Consider the following 14,520-nt stretch of genomic DNA (forward strand, 5'->3'; position numbering starts at 1 on the left):
CGAAGGCTGTTCGCTCAGAAAAAAAAAAAAATTACCAAAGGGCTCGTGAGTTGAGATGAGGACTGGGAGAAAACACTCTAAGGGCAAAACAGGTTCAAATTCAAAGGTATAAAGTAAATTTATTATTCATAGAGTCAGAGGAGGATAATGAGAAGTAAAATAAGCCTTTAAAATAACCTTCCCCCCCACCCCCCCAGCCCCTCCCTCTTTCCCACCAACAGCACAGGGAGATAGGGCGTGGAGAGTTTTGGTCAGTTTGTTACTGAAGATCTTTTTCAGTTCCTTCCGGGAGAGGAGTAGGCGTCTTTCTTCTGTTACACCATGAGTCCTTCCCACGGGCAAAACAGTCTTCCCAAAATTTCTATGGTGTGGGTCACTCGTCCGCAGGGTGTAGTCTTTTAAGGATAGGCTGCTCTAGTTTGAAGCAAGGGCTCTCTTTCTTTCTTTCTTTCTCTTTCTCTTCTCTGTCTATTCGGGTCTTCACTGGATCACAGCTTCTTCTGGCATCAACCCGCTCCAGTGTGAGCACTTTTCCCACGGGCTGCTAGTGGATCTCTGCATCCCCCATGGACTTTATGAATTACTGGGACACAGTTTGTTTCACCATGGTCCTCACCATGGCTTGCAGAGGAATTTTGGCTCCAACGCTTGGAGCACTTCCTTCCCCACCTTCTCCACTGACCTTGGTGCCGCCATGTTATTCTCTCTTACATCTCCTCATTTCCTCTTCTTCTCTATCTAGAAGAAAAACTGCTGCACGTAGGTACCATTGCCAACAAGTTCCACTAAATCAAAGATTTTTGCAGTATCCCACAGCACCGAGAAGTTGATTTCGTCTAGGTTCCGTGTCAGGGAGTTGCTCGCCATCTTTCCACTGTTGGTCACACGCCCCACCACCACTGTGTGGGCAGCACGGGCTGCCGTGGCACTGGCACTATTTACCACCTCTCTTCATGCGAGGCGCCGGGAAGGAGGAGCTGCCACCGCTGCCTCTGCCCTTGTGCCCACGGCGCGACGGGCTAAGGGCGCCAGGCAGGCAAGGCTCGCCACAGGCTGCGCTGAGATGGCGGCGGCCGCGGGGCATTGCCACCCCTGGAAAAAACTGCACAGCCGCTGTTTTGATTTCCTTCTTAAATGTGTCATCACAGAGGCGTTACCAATTTCTCTAATTGGGCCAGCAGCATGTCCATGTTCAGCCATCGGAGATTGGTTCTGCTGGAAGTTTCCAGCAACTTCTCACAGAAGCCACCTCTGTGTCCCCCCCCCCCGCTGCTACCAAAAACCAGGTCGTGCAAAACCAATACACTTAATCTGCTCTTTTCCCACATTAGATGCATAGTAGGAAAGTTGGTGACATGGACGAGGGAAGGAAGTAACAGAATTGATGTGTTCATGTGAGAAAGTACTTGAGATGTACAATAGGTGAGTACACACACAGACAAAGGGGAAAAAGCTGACCATATTTTTTAGGTTGACTGGATGCTATCTGTCTACTAGGGATTTTGGAAATACTACCTTAACAAAAGAAATGTGGCTATGAGTGCTTTCAAGGACTCTTAGTAAGGAGGAGTTTTACGGAAGTCAAAGCAAGAAAATTTTGACTGGTTTGAAAATGCTTCTCAGTTCAAGTTTAAATTCTGTTGAGTTTCATGAAAACCCTTTCTATTTGCTGTTGCAGCATCAGTGGGAGTTAGAGCATTTTGTCAGCATCAAGTCGTTTTTCTGGAAACTGTCATTAAGGAGTCATGTACTGGTCTGCTCTGGATTCCATGGGAAAGGCACTGACTGTTAATGAGCTCAGTCTGGCAGCCAGGAAAGCAATAGGGAATGGAAAATACTAGTATAAAAAGAGAACCAGGAAAAAAGGGGCAGAGTGCTTTTAAGAGGTGTACAAGAAGCCTCAGGAATATTCCCTTAGACTCCACAATGTTTTCTTTCTCCTACTTTCTGTTTGTTCTCCGTCTTTTCCATGTTCCTTTCCCTTTTTGCCTTTAAAAAATCGTTCATTTTCATGAAAAGTCTTAAGAATATAGTAAAAGGAAGAAAGCTGAGTTGGGTTAAGTATAGCTTTATATTCAAATACATTGCATGCATATGTTGCAAGTGAGCTGACTAGAGCTGACTAGGAAAGGAGATACCTTTCCTTCTGCCTTGATCTGTTTGATGTCTCATGTGCTTTTAAGATAAATTAATCCAGACGGATACCTGGTCTAGACTGTGAATTTACTGGAGAGAAGGCAAACCTGAAACTAAAGAGGCGTGGGAGCTTCCAGGGTAGGCTGCTTGTGGAAGGATTTGGAAGTTTTAGTCTCTAAGTCAAGGACAATTGTACTGTAGAGGTTTACTCCCCCAAGAGTTGTTGGAAATGATCAACTCTATCCTTGAAGTGTATAATTATGGATGGAGGTTTTCTTTTTTTTTTTAATATATATATATATATATATATAAAATCTGGTGCTCAGACCTTCTTGGGCTTGCAAATGCATGTTGTACCAGTGTGGAATTCATAACTGATAGTCGAGTTGTTTCTGTGGGTTTGTAATATCTGCTGGTCTTAGTTCCAGTGGAGAATGATTGAGGTGCTTAAAGAGAAAAATGTAAGAATGTGTTCAGTTATTCCTTTATTTTAAATGAATCTTCAGAAAGAACAGTTCCCCTGATTTGACTTCAAAGTGTTTATCCTTATTGTTAAAATTTGTAGATGTTTTTGTAGATTTACTAAGGCAAGATCACCTGTTACCTGCTTAAACTCCTTTTCCAATTCTGCCCTGCTTATGGTTTCAGCATTTTGTTACAAAATTTTGGTAGAGGAGTATATAATAAGATTTTTCCTAAGTCATGGAATTATTAATAATATCTACAATATAAGATACTGGCATTCATGTGCACTTTTGGATTTCATTTAGAGCTTGTGAAGTTTTATTGTTAGCAATAATATACTTGTTTGAGGTATATCCCATTTTTCATTTGGTTCCACAAGCATTCTAAGAAACCTGATCTTGTTTTTTAAGTGCAGATTTTGAAATTAATTTTTATACCTGTATGGTATAAAGAGTGTGACAGTAATAATGCTGTAATGTTGGTACCTCATAAAGTGTAAAATTTGCATTTTAAACCTCAAATCATCACTTCTGACAAGCTCACACTTCTAGTGTCCAGTTAGAGAGTTAATGCATTGTGACAATCCTTTTGTTTGCTTTTTAGTCCATTTTAATGATGATTTCTGTTGCTGCTTTCTAGTGTGACAGATGGCGGCACAGTGTGTGACAAAGGTGGAGCTGACTATTGCCTGCACCAATCTCTTGGATAAAGATGTTGGTTCCAAGTCAGACCCTCTGTGTGTGCTTCTCCAGAACACAAGTGGTCAGCAGTGGTATGAGGTACAGCCTGATGCTTCTCACAAATCTGTGAAAAACATGTTCTGAATTGTTGGACATTTTAAAACACTACAGCATATGATTTCATTAAAATATTTTAATTTTATACCAGCACTTCTGAATACTTTTTGTTAGATTATGTCTCTAACAGTTACATGGGCAGCACATTAATAATCATTTGCCATTAAATAGAAGCAACTGTCTGATTTTTAGCACTGTTCCCCAGCCATGTGTGGACCAACACCTTCTAAGTGCTTAAATGTGCTTTTATAAATACAGTACTCCAAAACTAGGGTCTCATCCTGGTTTTGACAATATAGGATTTTATGTTGGTCTTCCCTGTGCAGAAATAGGTCCCACCTTAGAGGGAGTGATGAAAAATAGGTCAGGTATCCCTAACTTAGAGCTGTGGGGTTTGCAATATAATGTGTATATATAATATTTTGTAATATAATTTATCTTTGATGAAAGGTTTGTAGAAAGATACTCCTTTGTACTTTAAGAACTTTTGAATGTATTTAATAATACAGTATTTGCTTTGCGTGCAAGTTTAGTTTCTGAAATATTGGATAAAATGGTATCTTTCTAATTTCAGGTTGATCGCACAGAAAGAGTTAAGAATTCCTTGAACCCAAAGTTTGCCAAGAAATTCTTAATTGATTATTATTTTGAGCTTGTTCAGAAACTTAAGTTCGGAATATATGACATTGATAACAAAACCTACAATCTGAATGATGATGACTTCTTAGGGGAATTAGAATGTACACTGGGACAGGTAAGTATGCAGATGATTTCCCTTAGAATTAAGTTACTGAAAATCATTAGCCACTTCTACCTTGAATTTATCACTATGTTCTTGTGTAGTTGGAGTAGTCTTAAGTGGAATAGGATTCCCTTCATTTGTTTTTTCAAGCCTCAGTTCAGTGTATATACATTTTATTTGCAGAAGGTCTTGAGATGATGCCCTAAAATGTGCCCTAGGTTGGATTGTGGATTGTCAATGAGCACAAAGTTGTATTAATTGCTGTTTATTTATTCTAATACTCAATTTCCTATTTTTATGCTCCCAAAAAAGAGAATCAGTGTAGAACAACATATGAGTGTTCACAAGGGCCATGTTATCCTTGTAATCTGCTTTCCACTCAATGCAAGCAGTGATCCTAGTTCTTCCAGCTGTAGATTAACTTCTATTTCCCAGTCATATTCTGCTATTGATGCTATCACAATTGTGCAGCTTCTTTTTAACTTGTTCTTTTGAATAGATCCTTCAAAGTCATTTGGGATTCTTCCTGCCCTGTATCCTAAGTATTTTTATTTTAAGTGCATTATAATGTTAGGGGCATTGTGAACTGAAGTTCAGTGTCAATTAAAAATTAATCATTCGTTTTTAAAGTAAAGAAGGACCTGTAGAATGGACACACTTCTGAGGAAGCATTTCCTGAATAGGGTAAAATAAAGTCAGCTGGATACTGTGCAGGGGAAGGCTGATGTTTTTTTTGAGTGGCAGACATTGTGTTTATAAATCTGTTTGCTGAATGCATTTATGAAATATGCCTTGCATGCATTTCAAAGGTATGTATGGGAAACTTAACAATTTGTAGTTGGAACCCAAGGTATTACCTTTGTCCATGTATGTGTATTATGTTACTAGAAGATGTTTTATTTCTTATTACTCCTGAAGCTCTGCATGTGTTCATCTGCATATGTATTTTCAAAATTTTGAAGTGTATCAAGTATTACCTATTTATTTGTAGAAGATTATGGGAAGGAAATATAATGCTGTCATCTTTACAATAAAGGAAAAATTCCTAAAATTAAATACCTCACTAACTCGTTTAATTCCTTTGAAAATCTATTAATTTGTGTTAGTAATGTTTGATACTCAAATTTTGTCTTGGCAGATCGTTTCTAGCAGGACTCTAACAAAACCATTAGTACTTAAAAATGGCAAACCTGCTGGGAGAGGAAGCATTACGGTAAGACAGTTAAGAAATAAATATCTTCAGAGTTCATCCTTAATTGTTTCTGGGTTTTAATTTTAGTTAGTGGCTTGAATGCAGTGAGTCTATTCTATAGTGCTGTAAAAAGCACTGTAAAGCATTTTTTTTTCTCCACTAATGCATCTCTGTCATCCAATAGCAGCCCACCTTCTGTATTGTAAGTCTCATTGCATACATCATTAGGGCATCCAGTGGGCTACTGTTTGGGGCATATCTTTGTCAGTGCGCCATCATTTATGGTAAATAGATGGCACCCCCATTTTTTAATGCTTCATTTACAAGAAAACATGGGGGGTTTTTTAGTGGACCTGTCATAGGAATGCTGTGAATATGAGATAACTGTGTAGTTCTTGAATAAAACTAAGTATTTTGTTTGCCTACTTAGATTACAGCAGAAGAAGTAAAAGATAACAGGGTTGTTGTATTGGAATTAGAAGCAAGGAAACTGGACAATAAGGTATTTAAATGATTGCTGTTTCTTTGATAAAGTAGTAAAATCAGAGTCTTGTCAAAGCAGGAAACATTTGATTGTTCATTCTCATTTTTGCTTAAAAACTAAAATCCATTAAGGTTTTACTTACACTAGAAAAGAAATTGAATTAAGATTGCTACAGAGTAACTTCATGGACTGTTTTGAAATGAATTGTAATGTATTTCTAAGTAAGATAAATGCATTTCAGGGGTAGGCTGTGAGCAACATGCTCCCATTTTACTGTAAATCCTTACATTTATTCATAAATATAAGGGAGTTTTGGTATATCCATTGGTTGGAATGACTATATAAATGGCTGCCCATTACCTCTTTGAAATAAATGGCAAAGAGTGTACTTGGTGTTTATAAATTTGTTATGTTAAATATAGGGCTGGCTATAGACAGGCTTTTAAAAAAAATTTAGAAAAATAATAAAAAAATGTTTTTATTTTTACCCTTTGATTTAATGATACTTTTTTTGAACTGGATTAAGTCCTTAGTTTCCTGTCTATCCATTATAGTACTTATTGGTATAAGTATTTTCTTGCTTGAACTGTCAGGTATTTGATATGTGGACATTTTTATCCTAAATTCAAGGACATTCCCCACATTCTTTTTCTCTTTCACAGATGGTGGTATAGTCAGACTTGCATTTCATCATCTAAAGCTTTTATTCCCTGAATTTACTTTTTGTTACTCTTAAGTGTGTGTGTTAACTAGAATTTAATGGTCTTCAAGCTACAGGCTGTTCTGAGATAATTGCATGTTATTTAAATACAGGATTTTTTTGGAAAGTCAGATCCTTATCTGGAATTCCACAAACAGACTGGAGATGGAAACTGGGTGATGGTTCACAGAACAGAGGTAGGATATTTTCAGTTAACAACAAATTGGTTAAGGTTATTTAATTTCCAGTGTGTCACAGCATGAGAGATACAGTGCCTTACCAAAAGAATTGACTGGCCTGGGAGCTGACATGCAGACTAGTTAGAAGTTGCATCATCTCTTCCACTGATTTTTCTGGGAAATCTACCTTATTCTCCTTACACTGATTTTGATTTATGCCATTCTGTTTGGAAGGAAAACACTTTTTGGTTTTTTTTAACTTCCAGCAATCTAGGAGAAAACAAATGTTTTGAAAAAGAATTGTGTACTCACACAGGGACATTTGTCTCAGTTCTACCCCCTGCTAGGGTAGGACTTGGGCATTCCTGACACTGCTGTTCCCTGCCTGGCTGTACCCTTTACTAGTGAAAGTAATGGTGCTGGATGCCTGCGTAGCAAGGGCAAGCCAAGGAGAATGCAGAGTGAGGGAATACGTGCTTGAGCAGCAGCAGCCTTTCACCCAGGAGGAAGTGTAGGGGCCTTGTGACAGCAAGTACCAGGCTAAGAGTAGTTTCAAAATGTCCCACTGTAGTGGCAGCTCAGGGCCCAGTCACAGCTGAGGTGCTGTGCCCATTGAAAGTGGTGACTCTATTAATTTTGAAGTATGGATATTGAAGAACTGTAAATCCTTTTTGTCAGACTTACAAAAATAGCTTCCCTCATGAGGTGGTTCTTCTGCTTAAGGTGTATTTTTTCTATGATGATTTCAGTCATTAACTGCAGTAATGAATCCAGAATTTGTTGTTTCAGCCTAGAAATGTCTGGTAGATTAGTTCTTTATGTTACAGGTTTAAAAAAAGTCTTTTTGTTACTAACTACTGTTTTTATTGATTTCATTTTCAAGAGATATTTCTTTCTCAACACTCCTACAGTGCTGGAAGTATTACTATTGTTAGGTGTTATTAATTAAGTAGTGCATGTTATGTGTAGTTTCTTGTATTTTTGTAAGATTATTATTTCGTTTATCAGGTATATTTATGGATACTTAACAGTTGACAAATTTTGAAGATCCTTCAGTATTATTTGTAAATAAAACTTATTTAGTGTTCAGCTTGAGAGGCTTTTTATCCTCATGCACTGTTTTTACTTTACTACACTGTGAATTTCTTGAGGGCGTATTTCCATAAATGACATTTCAGAATAAATAATAAGTGGGAGTGAATTGTAATCTCCAGAGCACTGATGTATTTAGAAATTCCAATGTATTATTTTTCCATATGTTCTTGGTAACTCATGCCTTAATATGTGTGTGTATGTATATATGTGTGGTTATTAAAAGAAAGCAACCAGTATCTTATTTATGTAATGATACATTTAATTTTTTGCAGTGCAGTAGCTGGAGGATATAGTACGTGACAGTGAAGTCTAGCAAAATATGGAGCTGAAAGAGACCATCTCTTTTTGAGCAATGGTATTGCATGTTAAGAGTAGTTTGTTTCTATCCCATATATATTAAGATTTGGAGTGCATTGACAGCAGCATTAGTCAACTTTTGTTTTGCATACAAAAATCATGGCATGAAGGTATGATCCATTATGATGACTGCTTTCCACCCTTGTGAACAATGGTGTTCTGCCTTTTTTTTTGGTTTTTTCAACAGGTTATTAAAAATAACCTGAATCCTGCCTGGAGGCCTTTTAAAATCTCTCTCAATTCTCTGTGTTACAGTGACATGGATAAGTCAATCAAGGTAATGTATATTAAATGTGTGTATAAATTAATGCATTAAAAATTAAAATATGTAATAAGGGGGAGAAGTGTTATTCTAGGTACTGCATTTTTTTGTTTTCAAATTTAATTGAAAGTAGTAGGTTTCTTAATTGAAAGGCACAGATACCCATGCATGTTTTAGGGGAAAAAGGGAAAACACTGTACATTTGTGCTGCATTGTGTGGTAGAAGTTGGTCTTTGAAAGTCTGGGAAACCAGGTGAACACAAGTATCTTTGAAATGCCCAGTGGAGTTTCTTATTTTGATTGTACAGTTCTAGCATGGCATCAGCCAATACTGGTGGTGTTAAAGATACTGTATAGTGAAAGATGCGTGTTAAAGGCTAGAATATGCTTTGTTCTATGTAATGGATCTTGTATTACTTTGTTACTGGTGCAACAGCTAACATTGATGAAATTTTTAATATACTGCCTGATAAAATAAATTACACTTAATGTACTAGCTAACAGATGTGGGTCAGATACAACTTGTGAATACCAGTTCTCTTTATATAAAACTGAATTTTCTGTCAGAAAGTTAACCAAGTCTGTGAAGTGGTAGTTCTACCAGGGCTTTAATGTTTTTTATTTTCCAAATTTTTCTTGAATAAATTGTGTTTAACTTCTGAATGTTTCTCTTCAGGAATTCCCTTTAGGGGTGGAATTGAAGCTAAACAGCCAATCAAAATGCCATTTATAAGCTATTATGATCATGTTAGAAACCTGATACTTCAGCATTTGAAAAAGAAACCCAAAAACCCAAATGCAAGAGACCACTATATTTGATATTCTTCCTCTGGGAAGGAAAACTTAGAGCATGATTTGCATGTGATGGGTATTAGTCATATGACTTGAGGCAGTCCTGGAAAATGCTTAACAGCCACAGGGATCTGGGGATTACAAACACCTGGATGTATTTAAATGCATATTTATAGAGAAGACTAATGAGCAACTTTACAAGCCCAGAACCTTTTTCCCTTACTGCTTCTATGTTTTTTCAATCTTATTCTTTTCTGATTCCCTTTTGCCCAAAACAGCTGTGACAGCTCTTATATCTCCATATTCTATAAATAAATTTATCATTTTCAGTAAACAGCCATACTGAAGCTATAGACCATTGTTCTAAATGTATCTCTGAGGAGTTATTCTCAGATCTATCATCATTTTAATAAAGTCTGTTCTTTGGAATCTTACTTCGGAAGTGTAGGTTTATATCCAGAGGAAATAGACTTTACTTGGAATAGTTATGGACTTGCAGACAGGCAGATTATGCTTTAATTTAGAAATGCAGGACCTATCACTTCAAACATTAAGATGTAGACAGAATTGTATTATGTAATGTTATTGAAGGATTAAACAATGCCTTTAACACTTTTATATGCACACAGTTGCATGTGTAATGGGCTGTTTGTCATAGTAAGTAAAACCAGTGATTTTTCTATGAGTGGCTTTTCACCTCTTTAATGACTTAGTTTGTGTATGCCCAGCAGTGCACAAACCAAGTTGATCCTTTATCTTCTGGATTCATGGTTATGTTCCATGTGAGTGTGTTTGCAGACAGTGAAGTTTTTCTGTGTTGAAAATGTGAGCCTTTCATCTGGAGCAGGCATGCCTAGTTCTGCTGGGAAAAATAGGTTAAATCACATTGTTCCCTACTGCTATTGCCTGTCCAGGAGGGCATATAAGGAAAAAAAGGAAATGCTTCTCTCTCATCTGGAATAAATATTAAAAATTGGCTTAAATGGGTCAAACATGTCAAGCAAGACAAATTTTGATGTCTTTGAAATAAAGAGGAAATACATCTACTAACTGTGCTAACAGGTATCAGAACTATTGGGTCAGGAAATATCTTCAGTTTTAAAATTTCAGCTACTGAAGCACTTGGCTGAGTATTTGATTTGCATAATTTATGGCATTCAGAAGAATTTACATAGCATCTGCCATGAACATTAATTAGCCTGTTGGTTCTTTGGCTGCTTGCATGATGTAAGGTGCTGTTCAGTGCATGTGCATGCATTTTTTTATTAGTGAATTCAAAATGTGTAGTAGTGCAAACTGCAAGATAAAGGCATGTTTTGTGCAGTAGAACTCCCAATCTACACATCATGTTTTGTACTTCAACATTGCTGTTTGTTTTCAGAAACCTAATTTTGTTCAGAAGATCAAGTGTATGTTGAAGTTGTTTGTTTTACTTTTTTATTTCTAACTGAAATGCTCAAGTAATCAGCTAAATTGGTTCTTGAATATAAGGTACAATATTTTCAGACTTGAAAGATGGACATGCAAATAGCTGTTCAGTTTAAGCCATCCATATTCTGAAAATTTTTCTTGGAAGTTTGCATTTTGATTCCAAGTAATGTGGGATACCTACTTGACTCTTGATTTATTATTGTTACTATTTATCATCATAATTAATAAATTTTTAGTGTATTTTTCTGTGATTTGATTAAGTTAGCTAGCATGTCTGTATTGCTGAACTGAAATAAAATATCAGAAGTGGATGGAATTAATATAAGCTTTTATAGATAAATAACTAGCTTTTTATATAGAAAGGCAGCTGGGTCACGTTTTCAAACAGAAAAAAAATAAGTGTTTTTCACTCCTGCCTTCTTTGGTGGATTGGGCTGTTAAAAGGGTGTGTTGATTCAATAATAAACTAATAATTAAACTCTCACTATAGGAAAAAAAATTTTAGTTGACATTCAGGTCCATGAAGTGTGGATCATAATTTAACAGATTCACTGTTTAAATTTGCTAATCTTAAAAACCAGAAATTCAAGTATTTTTGCTAGCTTTAGGGCTGAACCTTCATACGCTTATAAATTCTATGTAATTTTGGGGATTAATGAAGTAATATAAAAATGTTGCTAAAACTCTTGTGATTGCTTACATAACTGATTTACTAAATTTTTAGCTGGATGCTCAGATTCATGATGCATGTAAAAAACCCTACATTGTTTTCCTACTCTTCCCAACACCTCATCACTCTCAAAACATAGTTCAATATGACTGATGTTACTTGCTCATTTAAGACCTGACACTACTTAGTATTCTCATCTCTCCTTCACTTGAGTGGAAGGTTAGATTCGAAACCGAGTGTATTGGCTTCTACCCAATCTTAATCTGTTTAAGTGCAACCCTGTGCAGTTCTAAGACTTAATGTGAGAAAAACTCTGTAATATAAAAGCTACAGGAGTGTTTGGGATGTTCAGGTTTGCCATTGCAGTGTTTATTGTTTTTTGGGGCCGTTTCTGTTACTAACACTAAGTAATGCTGCATTTTAGGTTGAGTGCTATGACTACGATAGCGATGGGTCTCATGATCTCATAGGAAGTTTTCAAACCACAATGTCGAAACTGAAGGAAGCATCTCGGTCATCACCTGTAAGTGTTACATAGTCTAAGCTGCCTGTGTGTTCTTAATAAGCTGTTTTACTCATATGGGATCAAAACTTAGGTCACCTGACCTAAGTTATATTAGGCTGCACCTTAATGCTACTGTAGTTGAGGCTGAATCAGCATTTACATTGTACATCTATTTTCCTAGGATTAATGTCTTGGTTACAATTTTTATTATGTGTCTAAATGCCCGAGCATCAGCGCAAAGAAATTTCACTAATCATAAAAATAAGCAAATAAAAAAAAATTAGATTGTCAAAAGACAGAATTCAGCATGACTTTTACTACAGTTAAAAGACCAAAACTTGTAATATTTTTTTCAAGTATTACTTAATCCTTTATTTTAAAATGTGGCATTTATTAACTATTATATGTACTTTAGTGAGTATGAGAAAATTCGGTATTTTTGCCAATGCACAAAACTGCAGGTGTGTTACTTAAGGTGGCTTTTCTCTAAAGTGATATTACCCTTCCTGATCTTATGAACTATAACAATTTCCAAACCTTTTAATAGGCATGGTTTACCTGTAGGAGACAAAAGTTGGCATAGCAAATGTAACATAAAAGTATTTTTTTTATGGAATGTGTGCTATCAAAATGTTTTGCCATATTCTCTTTTATTTCTGTAAAACCTGCAGAACTATTTCTGCATTAAAAGTACTGGGGTCTGTATACAAGTGCAGGCTTGTACTTTTCTAATATTTTGTGTGTTGTATTTTTACTAAATAATAAAAATAATAATAATTCCAGCCACAGCTGCTGGAAACACTGATACTTTTTTTGAATTGCCATGTCTTTACCAAAAAGAAAGTTGTTAGCAAAATCCTCAGAGGGAGAATGGTAGAAAATTTCTTTGTTTCAAATACAGTTGCCAAAACAAATGTATTTGTAACCTTTTGGGCAAGAGAGGATTTCTGTCTTGGGAATGTGTTTTTTTCTTGCTGATATTGGGCAGACGGGGTTTAATTTTGCAGGATTATGAAATGAACTGCATTTTTAATATAAGCCCAAAGTATCAGTTTTGAAATATTTAACTTGTTGCATAAATGATATTGTAGCATTTTTGTTGGATTTGTTTGCATTCATGCAGGTTGAATTTGAGTGCATCAATGAAAAGAAAAGACAGAAGAAAAAGAACTATAAAAACTCTGGCATTGTGAGCGTTAAGCATTGTGAGGTCAGTAATATATTCTGGTATGATTCTGTTTTTAAGTGTTAAGGCATAACAACTCTCATTTAGTATATCTTCCGTCTTCAAACTGTAAGAAACTTTAAAATGTCTGTAAGTTCCAGACACAGTAAATATTTAAGGGACTCTGATTCATGTAAGGAGACAAATTGAGAGCTGGATCACATATCTGTCCTCCCATGCCTTCACTTTCTCTTGAACAGAAAGGTTGCTTACCAGTTTGTAAAGTCATTCCTGAACCACTGCATTTCTCAATTCACCGTTTTATGTCAAAGTAAAATTGTGCAACTCTGTCATAATGTGTTATTTTATAAAATGAAAGTCCTGTGGGAGCTGCTTTGGTGTCTGTCTGGAGTTTTGTTAAAGGCCCGATTCTGATGCACTGAGTGTATGGTGGCACATGTTGCAAATATCCTCATTGCAGTGGATGGGTGGGATAGCTGTAGGGCAAAACTAGTGCTTTTCATGGGTAAAGATAACAAATCTGGAACCTCAGAAGTTGCTACAATAATACTAGCTGGGTTTTTTTCCCATCGAATAAAACAAAATTTCTATTTTCCTATTTTTAGATCATTGTAGAATGCACATTCCTTGATTACATCATGGGTGGGTGTCAGCTGAATTTCACAGTAAGTTAAATCATTTGTATGAAGTACCTTTTGAGTTTTAGAACAAATTGAAGTATAGAATTGATTGGCTGTCTGCTTTATTTGATCATTGTATTTTTTTGTTGTTGTTGACTTCATTTTTGTTCTGCAGAATGGAGCAGGAAGGTATTTTGCCAGAGTGCTTCTAGTCTGTTTAAAAAAAAAAATAGTCTGTTTAAAAAAAAAAATAGTTTTTGCCTAGTCATCTAGGCAAAAAGTTCTGAACCTCTGGTTATGTTCATTAGGAACTAGCTAAGTTGTGTGGATGGAGACCAAGGAGAAATTTACAGTTCTTTGAAAGCAACATGCAGAGGTCATCATATGGATGAGGACTCTTAAGTTATGTAATTTGCGAACCAAATGCAACACAAATAACAGTAAGATGTCTTCATCTTAGTAATATGCTTCATCACAAAAGCAAAGACCTGTTGAAGTCAGAGAAAGAACTCTCTAGGTTTCTGCGGAGCCTGACTAGTTGAACTTCTGAGAAGAAAGGTGTGTGTGGCAAGATAGAGAATGAAATTCATTTACCAGCTTTTGAAGAGCTGCTGTGAATAGTAACTGAAAGTAAACACAGTGAAAACCTGACAGGATGCCCAGAGAAGCTATAGATGCCCCATCTCTGGAAGTGTTCAAGGCCAAGTTGGATGGGGCTTTGGGCAACCTGGTCTTGTAAAAACTGTCCCTGCCCATGGCAGGGGGTTTGAACTAGGTGATCTTTAAGGCCTCTTCCAAGCCAAACCATTCTGTGATTCAGATGAAAGTAATTTCAACCCTTCTGGAGAGATGCAGAGCTTTTGAGGGTTTTGTAGTGGCATTGTTTTAAGAATGTTAATATTCCAAG

The 14,520-nt window shown here is 36.3% G+C and overlaps 1 protein-coding gene across 3 annotated transcripts in view; it reads left to right on the forward strand.

Annotated features, from left to right (window-relative positions):
* The window catches only part of CPNE3 (copine 3), a 32,966-nt gene that overhangs the window by 7,400 nt on the left and 11,046 nt on the right, over nucleotides 1–14,520 (forward strand). For 2 of the 3 annotated variants that reach the window (XM_082289709.1, XM_082289710.1), the window contains 9 exons: nucleotides 3,241–3,380; nucleotides 3,973–4,152; nucleotides 5,279–5,353; nucleotides 5,763–5,834; nucleotides 6,630–6,713; nucleotides 8,335–8,424; nucleotides 11,727–11,825; nucleotides 12,931–13,017; nucleotides 13,599–13,658. In XM_082289709.1, the coding sequence (XP_082145835.1) occupies nucleotides 3,249–3,380; nucleotides 3,973–4,152; nucleotides 5,279–5,353; nucleotides 5,763–5,834; nucleotides 6,630–6,713; nucleotides 8,335–8,424; nucleotides 11,727–11,825; nucleotides 12,931–13,017; nucleotides 13,599–13,658 (879 nt within the window). In that variant the 5' untranslated portion in view covers nucleotides 3,241–3,248. The remainder of the gene's footprint in view (nucleotides 1–3,240; nucleotides 3,381–3,972; nucleotides 4,153–5,278; nucleotides 5,354–5,762; nucleotides 5,835–6,629; nucleotides 6,714–8,334; nucleotides 8,425–11,726; nucleotides 11,826–12,930; nucleotides 13,018–13,598; nucleotides 13,659–14,520) is intronic. The other variant, XM_082289711.1, reaches the window with a different exon arrangement.

Source organism: Coloeus monedula (assembly GCF_965178545.1).
Source record: "Coloeus monedula genome assembly, chromosome: 1".
Taxonomy (NCBI): Eukaryota; Metazoa; Chordata; class Aves; order Passeriformes; family Corvidae; genus Coloeus; species Coloeus monedula.